General features: G+C 36.1%; 1 protein-coding gene and 1 pseudogene across 8 annotated transcripts in view; both read right to left on the bottom strand.

Annotated features, from left to right (window-relative positions):
- Positions 1-18,501, bottom strand: part of CCDC88A (coiled-coil and HOOK domain protein 88A) — a 119,078-nt gene that overhangs the window by 48,867 nt on the left and 51,710 nt on the right. For all 8 annotated transcript variants that reach the window (XM_055401096.2, XM_055401098.2, XM_055401095.2 and 5 more), the window contains 5 exons: positions 9,243-9,324; positions 7,030-7,188; positions 5,331-5,477; positions 4,623-4,767; positions 41-225 (listed from right to left, as the gene is read on the bottom strand). In XM_055401096.2, the coding sequence (XP_055257071.2) occupies positions 41-225; positions 4,623-4,767; positions 5,331-5,477; positions 7,030-7,188; positions 9,243-9,324 (718 nt within the window). The remainder of the gene's footprint in view (positions 1-40; positions 226-4,622; positions 4,768-5,330; positions 5,478-7,029; positions 7,189-9,242; positions 9,325-18,501) is intronic.
- Positions 14,103-15,513, bottom strand: LOC148776185 (heterogeneous nuclear ribonucleoproteins A2/B1 pseudogene; annotated as a pseudogene).

Genomic DNA, 18,501 nt, shown 5'->3' with positions numbered 1-18,501 from the left:
TATACCTTTTTTACATTATATTAAACATTAATTTTTATACCTTCTTACTTAGTCTTTGATTTTCTTTTTCGATTTTCAGGATTTTGGAGGTGGTGCCTTCAGCAGAATCCATAGTACTCCGAAGCTCTTCTACAGTTTTTGTCAAACTCTGATTTTCCATCTCCAGCTTCAACAATCTACTTGATGTCAATTCATTCACCTCATGGCCCAAGGATTTTTGTGGTGCTATAATATTGAAAAATATGACACTGGTAAAACTATGCTTACTCTTCACTATTTAAAATACTTAGTGTAAATACACTAAATCATCTGATCCTTAACTTTATAAAAAATTAATAAAGTTATACAACATAGACACAATAAAAAATGAGAGATAAAATACAGGTAAATCTTTAAATTCTAATGCATTCACAAGCAGGGGCTTTCCTGGTGGCTCAGTGGTAAAGAATCCACCTGCAATGCAGGAGACGCAAGAGATGAGGGTTTGATCCCTGGTTCGGGAAGATGCCCTGGAGAAGGAAATGGCAACCCACTCCAGTATCTTTGCCTAGAGAATCCCATGAGCAGAGAAGCCTGGCTACAGTCCATAGGGTGGCAAAGAGTCAGACACAACTAAAGCGACTTAGCACACACACATGTACGCATCCACAAGCATTCCGGTGGGAAAAAAAGGACAAAATTTAGACTGAAGTGACTAGACTTTTAGTCCTAATTCCATGAGAAAGCAACTTTAACCTCAATGAATCTTAGGTTACTTGGACAAAATATAGTTTACTATCCTGTGTATCTAACAGAGTCACTGTGTGATTCAAATAAGAAGTATAAAGCATATTTTATGTCACACCTTCAAAGATTAAAAAAGAAAAACAGCTTGAAGGGGAAAAAAAAAATCCCAATCTGATTCTGCGAAAGGCAAGACAGTACTATACACAGGTCACTTCAAAATAGTCTTTCTCTAAATGAAGAATCTAGCTAATTAAGTATAAAGAGCAACATGCAGTCCATTTTGCCAATGGAAATCATCTTCCTAAGCAGCTTTTGGAATTATATTTTTTAAAATAAGAAAACTCAGTTTCAACTTCTGGAAATGTTTTCCAGTAAGCCAAAAATAATTATTTTCTAATAACTGTATAACAGACTCATTAAATATTTTGAAGATATAAAAATATTAGGATTCACAAATGAAATATGACACTTAGAATATATTTTGAAATCCTAGATTTCAGGAAAGGAAATGAACAGAAATACAGGAGGGCATTTCTAGGTTTGTCTACTTTGAGTATGTTTGAAATCTTCCATCATAAAAACCAAACACACACACACACACACACAAACCATGTATTCCCACAAGTCATATGTTCTTTTTTTAAAAATCAGGTAGAGTAAAATATATCCTAGGATTTAAGAAAGCCTCAATTCTTATTTCAAGTTTTTGTTCTAGTCAGCACACTGTTAATCTTTTATTAAAAGCTAGTATCATAGATAGTCACTGACTTCATAAATTTTATTAGCTGTCCACTTCTTCTTAAGTAAAACTCATTTCAATTAAACAAGATTAGATTACAAAATATGATATGCCTTAATAAAACTTTAAATACTACGTGCTTCAAAGAAACTTCAAGCCATCCTACAAAGAATTTAAAAGGTTGCATACAACACATTTTTAACATGGGAGAATGTCTGTGTTATATTTTGTATGAAAAAAGGAGCCCTGATTGTATATATTCACTGACGATGATACATAAAGTAAATGTGTGTGTAGAAAAATTCTAGAAGCAAATTTTGTGAAACGTAAAAGGCAAGAAATTGTGACTTTGATTTCTTCTTTGTATTTTTCACATTCAACAAATTTTCTAGAAAGTTCCTTTTATAGTTAAAAAAACTACATTATACTAATATTCTGTTCTATGACTCCAGCAAAACTGATATAATAATAAAACACTCAAATGCTATTTACAAGGTGTTCTAAACAGTTTCATTAACAAATTCATCCCTGACAACAACCCTACCAGACAGTCCTTACTATTACTGTCCCCACCTAACAGATGAAAAAACTCCTAACAGTGTAATTTTAACTATTTCAGTAGTTCAGTTCAGTTCAGTCACTCAGTCGTGTCCATACTTTGCAACCCCATGAACCGCACCACGCCAGGCCTCCCTGTCCATCACCAACTCCCGGAGTCCACCCAAACCCATGTCCATTAAGTCAGTGATGACATCCAACCATCTCATCCTCTGTCGTCACCTTCTCCTCCTGCCCTCAATCTTTCCCAGCATCAGGGTCTTTTCAAATGAGTCAGCTCTTCGCATCAGGTGGCCAAAGTACTGGAGTTTTAGCTTCAAAATCAGTCCTACCAATGAACATCCAGGACTGATCTCCTAGACTGGTTGGATGGACTGGCTGGATCTCCCTGCAGTCCAAGGGACTCTCAAGAGTCTTCTCCAACACCACAGTCCAAAAGCATCAATTCTTCAGCGATCAGCTTTCTTCACAGTCCAACTCTCACATCCATACATGACCACGGGAAAAACCATAGCCTTGATTAGACGGACCTTTGTTGGCAAAGTAATGTCTCTGCTTTTTAATATGCTGCCTAGGTTGGTCATAACTTTCCTTCCAAGGAGTAAATGTCTTTTAATTTCAGGGCTGCAATCACCATCTGCAGTGATTTTGGAGCCCAGAAAAATTAAGTCAGCCACTGTTTCCCCATCTATTTGCCATGAAGTGATGGAACCAGATGCTATGATCTTAGTTTTCTGAATGTTGAGCTTTAAGCCAACTTTTTCACTCTCCTCTTTCACTTTCATCAACAGGCTCTTTAGTTCTTCTTCACTTTCTGCCATAAGGGTGGTATCATCTGCATATCTGAGGTTATTGATTTTCTCCCGGCAATCTTGATTCCAGCTTGTGCTTCCTCCAGTCCAGTGTTTCTCATGATGTACTCTGCATAGAAGTTAAATAAGCAGGGTGACAATATACAGCCTTGACGTACTCCTTTTCCTACTTGGAACCAGTCTGTTGTTCCACGTCCAGTTCTAACTGTTGCTTCCTGACCTGCATACAGGTTTCTCAAGAGGCAGGTCAGGTGGTCTGGTATTCCCATCTCTTTTAGAATTTTCCACAGTTTATTGTGATCCACACAGTCAAAGGCTTTGGCATAGTCAATGAAGCAGAAATAGATGTTTTTCTGGAACTCTCTTGCTTTTTCCATGATCCAGCAGATGTTGGCAATTTGATCTCTGGTGCCTCTGCCTTTCCTAAAACCAGCTTGAACTTCTGAAGTTCACGGTTCACGTATTGCTGAAGCCTGGCTTGGAGAATTTTGAGCATTACTTTAGTAGTGTGTGACATGAGTGCAATTGTGCGGTAGTTCGAGTAATCTTTGGCATTGCCTTTCTTTGGGAATGGGATGAAAACTGACCTTTTCCAGTCCTGTGGCCACTGCTGAGTTTTCCAAATTTGCTGGTATATTGAGTGCAGTAGAAAACATTTAAATCTGAATTGTTTTCTTTGTAACTCAATTCACATGGAATACAATTAAAAAGTTCCGCAAATGTTTTATGTAACACCTCTTGGCAAGTTCATTGGCTGAATATCATCACTTACTATGAAGTCAATTTACATGAGGTCGCAGAATTTGGAATTAGGTTCCCAAGTGTAAAATTAGGAAAAGCCTAATAGTAATAATTATGACAAGTCATCTGCAGAAGTTACCATTTTTTAAGCACCAGGCTATAAGCTCTTTTAGAGTTTATGTCTACCTTATCACTATATCCTCCGAGCCTGATACAATAAAACAGGTATAATAATATAAATACTGGGTAACCGAGGAAATAGGGAACCAGTCTAATTCAAATAAATGTGACTGGGGCATAATTTCAATAAAGTGTATCAGTATTAGCAAACTCAAAGTTTTAACACAAAAGGCCACATTGTATGTGTGTGTCCAGCTTTAATAAAGAGGACAAGTTAATGTGGAGGCAGAGACATAGAACCAAAAGTTAAATATTTATCTGAGGTCTTTTGTTACCTCCCTAGTATAAGTGGGCTTGAGCAACTGGTAGGCATAATCCTAAAATGGCGATGACACATATGGATGAAAGTAACCATAAAGATCCTTAAATTGCTTTATTCTGGCTACATATTCACCAAAGAATATTCCCATTACATTCTGATGTCCTATTTAGGTTTGTCTGGTGTGCTGTGATTCATGGGGTTGCAAAGAGTCAGACACGACTGAACTGAACAGTCAAAGAACATGTTGACCAGTAAATATGACTTTTCTGTTCTATTTAGTAGATGGTTATATCTCTCAAAATACATTAATAAACTGATACCCCTGCTTCTTGGGATAGTAACATGAAATAGTGCCTAAACAATGGATCAAATCTGTTACTGCACTCAAAGTTGAGCTGTAAGACACGCAAAGATAAGGATCGAACCCAGAATTGTGGAAATTAATATATTCTTCTATGAAATTATATCTTGGGAGATATCTGGTCTTTTGAGACATTCCCAGTCAAGGAAAATAAAGAACAGTAAGAAAATATCCAGAAATGTAAGCATAAATACAATGTCACTTATTCATTCATCCATTTAAATAAAACAGCATCAGAAATACCTTCAGAAAGTTCACTAGTTCTGGATATTTGTTCCAGTTCCCAGCCAAGATGTAATGATTCGTCCATACTTTGCTTCTGTGCCATTTCCAAAGTCATATTTTCTTCCATTAATTCTTCAATCTTTTTTCTATCCATATCACGTTCCTTTTTTATTGGCAGAGTAGGGAGAGAAAAGAAAGCTAAGAAACAGTGCAATTTCAAGCTAGTATTGTATTACTTTATAACTTTTAATTATCAGAAACTGTATGAGTTAAATTTTGAGTTCCTTAAAATTTCACAATTTGAAGCTCTTGATAATAATCAATTATAATTATTACTGCTGGTCATTAAACTGATCAGTTGTCTGACCTCCTTTTAAAGTGATTTTTAGTCATTATATTGTTCTAGTCACATAACAAATGACTTCTGATCCAAAGCTAAATTTTAGCAATAGTTTTTCTATAGTCTAAAGAAATGTTTACACAATAGCTTATCAGGGTTTTCTGAAAAGAAGTAGAAAAATTAATAAACAATACCCCTTTGTAATAAAGGCAGAAATTTCTACTACTCCTGAACTTACATAAAATCAGGAGCATCTAATTTATTTAGTTCTTACTTTTCTGTTAAGACCTTAAGGACACTAGCCATCCTTATCACTATAGGGAAATCAGATGAATCTTAGAATTTTTACTTAGAAGCTATGTAATGGATCTACCTTATACACTTACCATTTCCATATCATGCAGTTTAGCCTTCAGTTGTAAATTCTCTTTTTCTAATTCATGTAATTTATCAGAACGAGCTCGAGTTCCTTCTAATTGGTCTTCCAACATGGTTTTTGTTTCCAATAAAACTTGATTGTCTTCTTTTAATTCCTATAAACATTTCAAGTAGGCTTTATTGGTCACAAATATGTTAATATGATAATTTTTAAAGTTCTGAAACATAAAAATTCTTTGTTGAAAAATAAGATATTAAGCTATCTTTATCAACAGGTCTATGCAAGAGTAAAGGTACTGAGCAACAAATATAGTTGGTTTCATTTTATTTCCCAGAATTTAAATTATTATGTAAACAGGGGAGGGAAATGGGAGGAAGTTTCAAAAGCGAGGGGTTATATGTGTACCTATGGCTGATTCATGTTGAGGTTTGACAGAAAACAGCAAAATTCTATAAAGCAATTATCCTTCAATAAAAAATAAATTAATTTAAAAAATTATGTAAACAAATACTCAGCACCTATATTAGGATGAGTAATACTACTATAATTTCACATGAAATTGTCAGGGTATATTTAAATTCCTAAGTCACAAAGATAAGGAACTCAGTACAATTAGTCTTCTAGATTTTTAAGATGCAAATCTACATAGAATTGGGCCTTAATTTATTTAATGAAATAGATTTAAGTTTCTCTCTACTTGAAAGTGAAGAGTTTGGGGTTTTGAGTAAAATACCAAGACTACAATCAATATTCAAGTAATTCATAAACCAAGGCTTTATCAAAAAATACATAAACATCTTAAAATTCCTATGTTTGTTTTGAAGACATGTTCACAAATCTATATTGCTAAGTTATATGCCTGTTGTTTATAAACTTGTCAAGAAAAAGTATATTAAAACAATGGCACACATGAGGACCCCTGAATAGTCCCACACATGCACCCATTTAAAAAAGTATAAAAGAATTAACAAGCAGCTTATCCTTGCACTCTATTGGGTCTATTTTCTGGTTACATTCAGGCTAAGTTTTAACTTTCTCTTACAATGTTTTCACTTGATATTGCAAACTCCTTCTTTCTTATCCCCATACTGAAACTGATGAAAATCTCCTCTATTTACAGACAAAGAAGAAATCACTGAGAAAGGAAAAAAGAATGCAAGAAGCAAAGATTTTCAAATTCTTGCTATCAAACTCAACTTTATGTAACATAGAATTGCAACCATTAAATAAGAAAAATTGGTTTTCTTCTAACTTGTTCATATAGAGAGACAAATGGCATTGGGGAAGTGAAGGAAGAGAGAGAAGGAGAAGAGGAATACAGATAATGATTTTGTTTTCATTGATCCTAATTTAGTATTCTGAGTTGAGCAGCAATCAGAAGCATTCACTTCTAGGCATGAGTTTAAAATTAGGAGAGGCGTATATACTTTATTTTAACTTCAAAGTCTTCCCTACCTATAATGCTAGTAAAACAAAGGAATGAAATAAAACCTCCAATGAATAGAAATAAAACCTCCCCAAATTCCTTTTTACAAGTCTAAACAATATGCTGATCTATCATAAAATAAGCACCTGATGATGTATTACAGTTTGCTCAATATTTCAAGAGTTCTTTACATTTATTAAAGTGCATTTTAAATGCATTTTGAAAAACTGTAACACTTTTAAAGAAAAAAATTGTGAATTGTTTAAATTATGCAACATACCTCAACTCTTGCCTTATAAAATTCAATATCATGTAGTCTCTCTTTATATCTGCTGACTTCACTTTCAAGCTTATCAACTCTGACAGCCTTCTCCCGAAGTGCATCTAATTCATCTCGATACATTCTTGCAGAACGAGCATCGGAAAGCAAATTCATGTTCTAAATATAAACACATACTAATATTTAAAATATTATTCTCTATTTTCAAATTGATAATGCTTAGGTTGTGCAATCTGATGAATTTACAAAAAATACCCCAATTACTTCTGTACTTTAAAAGTGTGAATTTTTGTGGGACGAGGAAGCTGAGTGGTTAAGGTGACAGACTGCTAAAAGTGCATTTTCTGGTATAAATATTACACCTTAAGTTATTTTTTTTAATGCGGATATATAAAGTCTTTTTTTTTAACCAAGAGTAAGAAGTATTTTTAAAATATACACTTCTAAACAAATATAAAAACACATGGCTACATACAAGTTTTTATATATAATATTCACTGCTAAGATTGTAAAAATATTCGGGATATTTTAAAATAAGTAAATCTCTTAACATAACTGTTTGCAATGAATTTAAGGTAAAAAGCTAACTTCAAAATACAAGATAGTAAAATACAGACAAGGCAAACTACTACAAAAGTTGATCATTAGTTACTTGAGAGAAATGTTTCTATCCAGATATGTTACCAAAATCCTGCTGAGTTTTTAAATACTTCTACATGAATGATTACTTGCATATGATTAGTATACATCTCTACATCATTTGAAACAAATATTAAAATTCAAACTTTAAAAAGTCCTCCTGTAATCCTTTGAATAACAATAATTGAAGCATGATCCAGAAACATCTGTGGGTCCCTGAAAGCCTTTTGGGGAGTTCATCAGGTCAAAACTATTTTCATAACAATACTAAGACAGTACTTGCTGTTTTCACTCTCATTTTCTCATGAGGGTACAGTGGAACTTTCGAGAGGCTATATAGATGGTATGTTATTAACTTAACAGACTGAATGCAGAAACAGATATGAGAATCTGGCAGTCTTCAATTAAGGCAGGCATTAAATAAAGAGATTTGCAAAAATATGAAAGATTACTATTATTCTAATTTTTTTGTTGCTTTGGAAAATAATGGTTATTTAGTTACCATATAATTTTTATGTTAACATGGAATGGGTTGAGTATTATTTTCAAATGAATTAATAAATATTTTAAAATTACTAGTTTAAATTTTAAATATAGTAAATTCCAGTAAAGGGAATTCACATTAAATAATCCTCATTAATTTTTAAGAGTAAAGAAGGGTCTTGAGACAAAAAAAGATTGAGAATCACTGTTTTAGATGGAACACAAAAAAACCCTGCTACCAAGCAGTGGAACAGCAGCCACAGCATATCTAAAACTAAAGGTTATGATCCCTAGATTCATTCACCTAGAAAGGTCCCAGGTTTATGATCCCACAAGTGAAGCAACCCTGGAATTTAAAATGGCGGGTTAGGGGAAATAAGGAGAAGAAAGAATTTTCTTCTGACCCCAATCTTTATCATTTATGACTTAAAGAAGACCTCTTGCACTACCTTCAAATGAAAACAAAACATTACAGAGTAATTAAAAGACACAAATTCTTAAATAGCCTTAGTTCATGATGAAAAAACACAAAGCTTCAGAAAAAATAAAGACATTTTAAAAAGTATACACTTTGGATCTAGATGGTAGAAAAAGTGAAAAATTAAAATGCATTCTATTCTATGGAAGTTAACATAAAGCACCATAAGACAGCATAGACCTAGGGAAATATACATAAGCAGCACGGTTTAGCAGTAGAGGTGTTCCACCTGTCAAGTCCACAGGAGCCAATACATAAAAAAGGGAAACCTGGAACTGTCCTAGTCCTAAGAGGTTCCCTGAAATCTTAGCAAGGTTTGAATAGCACACTGATAGAGAAAAAAGAAAACTCCAAAGTTCTTTTCAGTTTTGATTTCTAGTTTTGGCTCTGGCATTTCTGAAGACAGAAACACTGAAAAAGTCATTCAGTTCAGTTCAGTTCAGTCGCTCAGTCGTGTCCGACTCTCTGTGACCCCATGAATTACAGCACGCCAGGTCTCCCTGTCCATCACCAACTCCCAGAGTTAAGTAAGCAGTAAGGCAAATGTTGTAAATTATAAGGAGAAAACTCAATTTCCAACTGATATTATATAATGCAAGTTCCAGGTACAAACCTCTTGTTGCAGCCGTTTCAGCTCTATTTCCATTTGCTCTAGTTCTTGTTTACAGTCCAACAATTGTTCAGTCTTTTCTTCCCTTAAATGCAAAAAATATTTATTAAATAAAAAACTTTGTGCTTTGAAAACTATGATCATCTGAACTAATACAAACATATTACCATTATTAAATATCTAATTTAACATACTTGTCAGGACCTCAAGCTGAGGAAAAAGACAAAGAAATTGGTATTAGGAATTTATATGGTTGGATGTCATCAGACTCACCCTTAAAGTTCTCCAAATGCTAATAACCTCAATGACTAATGTCCTCACAGTTCATAATGTAGCTTCTTTTTCTTAATCTCTTCTGTCATCTCCTGATTCCCATCTCCTTACTCTCTCTCCCTCTCTGTATAGTCACAGACAAATTAGCTGGAAGAGTTCTTAAGCAAGGCCATACTAGCTGGGTCTGAGACTTCAAGGGTCTCCAAACTATCTTCAATATTTACAATGACCTAAAGAAAATAATACAGTGCCACACAGATATGTAAAATCTCTGAATCTCTATTGGTTTCTACCCTGAAGTCTCTGAATCTCTATTGGTTTCTACCCTGAAGTCTGGACACTTTTGTATTTCTCCTAATACACTTTTTTCTTTTTACACTGTGTTCTTTCTAACTCCCATTTTCTATCTCTCCTTTAGAGCCAAGCTCCTAAAAGTAAGTCTCCACTCAAAGTCTCTACTGTCCACCTTCCATTCTTAAATAATAAAAAATAAATGTTCATTATGTAGAACAATCTGCTTTTGACATCTCATGTGTGCTTGTATTTAAGTTTTTTCACCAGAGAAAATTTTTATTGAAGTATAGCTGATACACAATGTTATATAAGCTACAGGTTATTGTGATTCACAATTTTTAAAAGTTATACTCCATAAAATATTAGCTAAATTCCCTGCATTGTATAATATATCCTTGTAGCTTATTTTATATGTAAGTTTGTACCTTTAATCCTCTACCTCTATATTGCCCCTCTCTACTCCCTCTTCCCACCAGTAATCACCTGCTTCCTGTATCTATAAATCTGTTTTTCTTGTTACATTCACTAGTTTTATTTTTTAGATTCCAAATATAATTGGCATCCTACAGCATCTGTCTTTGTCTGATTTATTTTACTTAGGATAACACCCTCCAAGTCCATCAATATTATTTATTTGGCTGCGTTGAGTCTTAGTTGCTGCACAAGGGATCTTCATTCCATCATGCAGGCTCTCCAGTTGTGGCCTGAGGGCTCTGGAGAGCAGGGGCTAAGTAGTTGCAGTGCACAGGCATAGCTGCTCTGTGGCATGTGGGATCTTAGTTCCCCAACCAGGGAGCAAACCTGTGTCCCCTAGATTTCAAGGCAGATTCTTAACAACCAGGACCACCAGGGAAGTCCCATGTTTTTAAAATAGCAAATTTTATCCTTCTTATGACTGAGTAGCATACCATTCTCTCTCTCTATATATATATATATTTTTTTTTTCCTATACATCTTCTTAATCTAATCATCTGTTGATGGACACTTAGGTTGCTTCCATATCATGGCAAGTATAAATAATGCTACTATGAACACTGCAGTGCATGCATCTTTCTGAACACCACATTAACTAACTGATTAATAAAAACCATATGATCATCTCAGTAAGTGCAGAAAAAGCTTTTCACAAAACTCAATACTCATTTATGATAAAAAAAAAAAAACAACTGCAGAAAGTGGGCACAGAGAATAATAAACTCTATATACAACAAACCCAGAACATCAGACTCAACAGTGAAAAGCTGAACACATTTCCATTAAGATCAGGAACAAAAAACAATGCCCACTCTTGCCACTTTTATTCAACATAGTCCCAGCCACAGCAATTAGACAAGAAAAAGAAAAGGAATCCAAATTTAAAGGAGGAATAAAAACTGTCACTATCTTCAGATGACATACTACAGATGAAACTGAGTAAGACTCTGTCAGGTCCTTCCAGGTACAAATCTTTTTTGTCCCCCATTTCTTGTTTGTAAGAAATAGCCTTCAATCAGCCTTCTGAATCTCTGAGATCTAAAGGGCAGATTCAAAAGCTGCTACTCACAGAAGGAAGGGAATGCAGAAACAAAGGAGGAGTAGCTGAGAAACAACAGTCCAGCAATAAAGCAGGGTTCTGGTTCTTCCTCAAGGAATATATGTAACAATATAGTTGAGCTTTTCTGTAGGAACTAAGGCCTCCATTCAGGTGGAGAGTGGTGCTCAGAGAATGTACTCAGCCTGAAGCACAGCTGCAGAGTTGGTTTTTGGACACAAGTCTGCCTTGCCCCTAGGTTGCTGGCCTCCTAAATAAAGTAACCTTTCTTTTCCAACCAATAGTTCTCTCTTAAGTATTGGCTTTTGAGCAGCAAATCTAAGCTCAGCAACAAAGACAGAAAATCCAAAAGATACAACCAGAAAACTATTGTTGGAGTTCATCAATAAATTTGGTAAAGCAGCAGGATACTAAATCAACATAGAGAAATCTGTTGCATTTCTACACACTAACAATGAACTATTAGAAATTAAGAAAACAATGCTATTTATCTTCACATTAAAAAGAATAAGATACCAAGGAATAAATCTACCTAAAGAGATAAAGGACATGTACTCAGAAAACTATAATAGGCTGATGAAAGAAACTGAAGATGACACAAACAGAAGGAAAGATATACTGTGTTCTTGGATTAGAAGAATTCATACTGTTAAAATGGCCATACTATCCAAGGCAATCTACAGATTCAATGCAAACCCTATCAAAATACCAATGGCATTTTTCACAGCACTAGAACAAATAATCTTAAAACTTGTATGGAAACACAAAAGATCCAAATAGCCAAGACATTTGTGAGAAAGAAGAACAGAGATGGAGGAATCATGTGCCTCAATCATATAGTTGAGGCTGTACTACAAAGCTCCAGTAATCAAAACAGTATCGTACTGGCCCAGAAACAGACACACAGATCAGTGGAACACAACAGGAAGCCCAGAAATAAGCCCATGCACTTAAGCTCAATTAATCTACGACAAAGCAGGCAAGAATATATAATGAAGAAAGATAGTCTCTTTAATAAGTGATACTGGAAAAATTGTGGACAGCTACATATAACAGATGAAATTACAACATTCTCTAACACCACATACAAAAATAAACTCAAAATGGATTAAAGACCTAAATACAAGACTGAAAACCACAAAACTCCTAGAAAATGCAGGCAGAATACTTTTGACATAAATTGCAGCAATACTCTTTTGGGGTCAGTCTTCTAAAGTGAAGGAAATAAAAGCAAAAATAAGCAAATGGGATCTAATTAAACTTAACAGTATTTGCACAGCAGAAAGGAAAAGATAACTTACTGAAAGGGAGAAAATATTTGCAAATGATATGACTTATAAGGAGTTAATATCCAAAATATATAAACAGTTAATATAACCCAATATCATAAAAACAAACCCAATTAAAAAATGAGCAGAAGATCTGAGTAGACATTTTTCCCAAAGAGGATATGCAGATGACCAAAAGGCACATGAGAGTATGCTCAAAATCGCTAATCATCAGGGAAATGAAAGTCAAAAACACATTAAGATATGGCCTTACAGGTGTCAAAAGGACTGTCATCAAAAAGAACACAAATAACAAACACTGGTGAGGACGTGGAGAATAGGGAATCCTGTACAGTCTTGGTGGGAATGTAAATTGGTATAGCTGCTGTGGAAAACAGCATGGGAGTTTTTCAAAAAACTAAAATCAGAACTACCGTATGACCTAGCAATTCCACTCCTGGGTATATATCTGAAAAAAAAAAAAAAAAAGCAAAATACTAATTTGAAAAGATACATGCACATGCTTACTTTTGTTGTTGTTATTTATTTGCTTATTTATTTTTGGCTGTGCTGGGTCTTTGTTGCTGCACAGGTTTTTTTCCTCTAGTTGCAGCGGGCAGGAGCGCTTCAGTTGCGGGCACTACTCTTCAGTTGTGATGTGTAAGCTCTCATTGCAGTGGCTTCTCTTGTTGTGAAGCATGGGCTCTAGGGCACTCGGGCTTCAGTAGTTGCAACACATGGACTTGGCAGTTGCAGCTCCCAGGCTCTAGGGCACAGGCTCTGAGTAGTTGTGGTACATGGGCTTAGTTGCTCCACAGCATGTGGGATGTTCCTGGATCACAGATCAAACCTGTGTCTCCTGCACTGGCAGGCGGATTCTTTACCACTGAGCCACCAGGGAAGCCCTGGCTTATTATTATTATTATTTTTTTAGAAACCCATTTTTAATGGAAAAATATTCCCATTGATAGAGGAATCATAATTTACTCATTAAATGGATTCCAATTTTCACTGTAATGAATGATGTTTTGACAAATAAAATCATTATAAATAAAACTGTATATTTTAGGATAGATTTCTTTTTTTTTTTTGCAAAAGATTTTTTTAATGTAACATTTTACAAAGAAATGTTAACAATTTACAAACATTTAACAAAATGTTAAACAAAATTTAACATTATCAAAGTGAGGCTTCTACACTCTGACAAAGATCACTAGAAAAACACAATTAAGCTAAGAAACTGCCTCAAAGGCACTTTCTATACAGTTTTTCCTCTGCAAGAAGGCAATGTTCTTAAATAATTTAATTCATTCACAAATGGCTCTCTGCACCCACTCTGGTGTCTTCTGCCACATCACTGCATGTTTACTCATAACCTGAAGCTGCCCAGTTACCTCTGGGCTCTCATCCTCTGCTATTTAGACAGTGAAGCCCAGGGCAAAAAGAAGAAGCTCAGTTTCGGCTTCGCCCTCCCAACCCCACATTCCCCACTGCCTCCTGGACCAGAGTTTTCTTCACCATATTGAGCCCTCAAGTTCCTGCTACCAAAGTTTCCATTCCTCATCGACTGTAATTAGATTGCTGCTGATAATTTCCAAAGTCACTGTTAATTCCACTTCTACAACTTCCTCCTCCATAGTTGCCATGACCACCTTTGCAGCCTCAATCATGGTTGCCAGATGTGGGACTTTCACCACCAGACAGACCCTCTGTCTCTCCCTTTTCCAGCCCCATGATAAGCACCCCTAAATCTAGGACCATTTCCATATGCATCAGATCCTCCCCAGAAGTTACTTTCTCATCCTGATGCTAGTCCCAAATCGCTACCACCACCAGGATAAACCCCCAAAACAAAGGGGCCTCCTCCTCCCCTTCTAGAACCCTGGACTTGCTGCATTTCCCATATTAACAAAGCCTTGCGACTTTTGCATGATGACCACTGATGGTATGGTTTTTCGGCAACACAGTCTTGTCCACAGAATCAAGGTCATCAAAAGTCACAAATCCAAAGCCTCTTTTCTTGCCAGACTGCCTATCAGTAATGCTCTCAATGGTACCATTTTTCCATATTTCTCAAAGTAATCTCTAAGATGATGTTCCTCAGTATCTTGTTGAATACTAACAAACAGTTTCTTCAGTGTCCAAAGGACACCCCGCTGTCCAGATGCTGCTTTTGGGACAGATGTTTGGGTTCAAGCACTCTGCCGTCAATGGAATGGGGTCTGGTGGACATTTCATCCACCTCGATCATGGATGAAAAGGTGACAAAACTGCACTGTCTTGATCTCTGGCTGGATCCCTCAGGACCACACAGTGTGTAAGTTCTCCCCACTGCTGGTAACAGTTCCTCAGACTTTTTTCTGCGGTTTCAAAGTTCAAAACACCAAGAAAGAGTTTATTAATTTGTTCAGTTTCTCTCTTTTGCCTCTTCAAAGCAATTGATTTCTCGGTTTTCTCCATCAGACTGAGTTGCTTCAGTCAGATTTCCTAGAGCTCTAGGAGCACTTCCGCCGTGACCCGGGCACTTCCACCGTAATCCGGGCACTGTCGCCGTGACCCGACAATGCTGCCATGGCCTCTCAGCTCCTGCCGCCCTTGAATCAATCCTGAGTACTTTTCCATCTTCCTTCGGCAGGAGCTGGAGCTGGAGCCGCTCCAGTGGCACGGGGAGCGGGGGCGGCGGGGGAAGCGGGGTCGCCGGCGCTCGGGGGACCTGCCCAAAGGGGAACGCGACCTGCTTCTCCTCAGCCTGTGCCACGTGGGGGGCAGTGGCAGCATTCTCCGGGGAGGGCTCAGTCGCCTGAGGGGTGGCTGGGGCCAGGGGGCCAGCACGGCTGTGGCCGTGATCTGCCGGCCGTCGATTCTCCCTCCGTCCTTTAGGATAGATTTCTAAAAGTATATTACATGTTTAAATATTTACTTGATATTTACTGTCAAACTGTCCTGCAGACAGGTCACTATCAATTCATAATGCAACTAGCAGAGGATAAAAGTGATTGTATATGAAACAATTTAACAACTGAAAAATGCCGTGTTATTGTTCTAATTTAAATTTATTTGAATCTTATGAAAGGCTAATTTTATTTTCTTATTGTGCCATTAAAATTTCTTCTGATGAAAAGTTACTATAATTTTATAATATACATTCTTTGCAAAAAGTTAAATGTTTCTTTTGAGGGTGAGGGACTGCACCACATGGCTTGTGGGATCTTAGTTCCTTGAACAGAGACTGAACCCAGGCCCTCAGGAGTGAAAGCATGGAGTCCTAACCACTGGACTGGCAGGTAATTCCCTGTTAAATGCTTTTTTAAAAATTAAAAACAAATTTTTTTTACTGTGGTGACATATAAATGTATAAAACATAAAATTTTAACCATTTTTAAATGGTTAGTTTTAAATGTACAGTTCAGAAGCACTAATTACATTTACAATGTTAAACTATCACCACTACATATTCCCAAAACTTTTTCATGACCCTATTCAGAAATTCTATACTCATTAAGCAATAATTCTTTATTTTCTATCTCTCTCAATTTTCCCATAAAAGATATTTCATTTAAGTGGAATTATTCAAATTTATCCTTTTATCTGGCTTATCTCACTTAGCAAGCTGAGATGGCTTATCTCATGGCTCATCCATGTTGCAGCAGCATATCAAAATTTCATTTTTTATGGCTGAATAATAATCCACTGTGTGCCCACAAGCACATTTTGTTTATCTGTCCATCTGTTCATGGCCATTGGATTGTTTCTACTCTTGAGCTATTGGGAATAATGCTTCAGTGAACAATGGCATGCCAGTATATGCTTGAGTTCCTGTTTTCAATTTTAATGGGCTATACATAGGTGTGGAATTGCTAGATTTTATAAAATTCTATATTTAACTTTTTGAGGAATATTCTAATGCTTTTAATACACTTTTTTCTGGATGTTTACATATTTAATATTTTTTAAAATACAAACAAAGCAACCGCTTTTGTGCAAAATTCTTCCCCACCAAGAGTATATTAACACATACTCATCTAAATTCGGAGAAGGCAATGGCAACCCACTCCAGTGTTCTTGCTTGGAGAATCCCAGGGACAGGGGAGACTGGTGGGCTGCCGTCTATGGGGTCGCATAGAGTCGGATACGATTGAGGCGACTTAGCAGCAGCAGCATCTAGACTAGTTTCTTCATCATTATTTTGTTTTTTACATTTAGCTCTTCAATCCACCTGAAATTCACTTTGGAGCTATGTGAAGTATGAATTTAATTTAATTACTGGAATTTCCAAGAGAGTTACCCAGGAGGATCTACACTTACCAATAATCCCTTTTTGCATCCATTTGACCATTCTATCTACAGTGATGAGGCTTCCATTCATATCTCCCCACTGACACTATTTATCAGTCAGTCACCTACTGCCGAATCCAACACATTATTTTCAGATCTTTGAGAAACTTAATGCAGTTCATGCCACTCTTAATATGCTTCTCCTTTGGTTTCCATGACTCTACACTCAGGATTTTCTAGTTCTCAATATATTAATTCTTTTGCTGATTTCATGTTTTGTGCCTATCTTTTGGCTAACAATTATCAAGTTCTCATTATCTGTGCCACACACTTGTGCTATGCATTTTACACTCTGCCAAGCACTTAATCCTCACAAGAACTCTAAAGAAGTAGTAGCTCATGACTGCAGCTTACATTTGTTGAGCGCTTATGTAATACACACTGTTTACTTACATATTTACCTCACACAACAACCCTACAGTAAGCACTAATATTATTCCTCTTTAACAGTCTAGGAAACTGAATAGCCTTAGAGTTTCAGTAACGTGGCCACAGTCACTCAATTAGGAAGTGTTGAGAGCCAGGATTCACATTTTAGAATGCCTCTTAAGTTCATGCACTTAATTAATCATTTGCTCTACCTGTCATTTTGTATATGAAGAAACAGTAATGTGGGTAATAAATGGTGACATCTACCTTTAACCACTTAAACACCTTTCTAATATTTGTATTCTTCAGATTACATCCTTCACATTCTTCATGCTCATGGGCAGTCTGATCCATTCCAAAGGTTTCAATTACGACTTACATGCAGCTGCATATATTATTCTGCATGAGTATACTAATGATCCGAAATCTCTACTCTGTATCATGGGCCAGATAGTCAATTGATCATCTCCACAGAAATATTTCAAAGGCACCTCAAACTAAATATGTCAAAACTAAACTGGTCTTTTACCTTAATAGTATTCCTCTCTCTTATGTTCCCTGTCTGAGTGAACGGCATCACCATCCAAACAGACACTACTTATAGGAAACTAGGAATTATACTGAAGACCCTACCTTCTTCCTTAACACCTCCTCTTCAACCTCATCATTAAAACCCTGGATCAGGCCCACACCACTTCCATGCCTAGACTGTCCTTCAGTCTACCTTTACAATGACACCAGAATTTATTTTTCCAATTTGAATACTCACTAAAGGTCAGCTACTAAAGGTTGACATCTCTTTATTAAAACAGAAATCTGTTTTTAAACTGCTCTTCTATACAAAAAAAAAAAAAATCTTCAGTTGGCCCCCACTGTTTAACATTCAAATTTCTCAGCACTGCATACATGACATTCTACTTATCCACTCCATCATTTTCAACTTCATTTCCCCATGTCCTTCTTTATATCCTATCGCTGCTGTTTCGTCTGCTTAGAATACCCATCTGAGCCTTTCCAACTTATTTAATGCCTAACATCAGATAAAATGTTACTATCTCTATGAACTTTTCCTGACACCACTCCCTTTTCTCCCTCAAGTCAAATGTGAATAAAATTCACTTACTCTCAACTGTGGGGTATACAGATTTCTAATACACCTCCAGTTTTCATGTAATTTCATGACGGACAGGGA

The sequence above is a fragment of the Moschus berezovskii genome, chromosome 11 (genome assembly GCF_049115385.1).
Source record: "Moschus berezovskii isolate FMDL1 chromosome 11, NW_MosBer_1.0, whole genome shotgun sequence".
Taxonomy (NCBI): Eukaryota; Metazoa; Chordata; class Mammalia; order Artiodactyla; family Moschidae; genus Moschus; species Moschus berezovskii.
The sequence above is the reverse complement of the archived record's forward strand: the minus strand, read 5'-3'. Positions and strand labels throughout refer to the sequence as shown.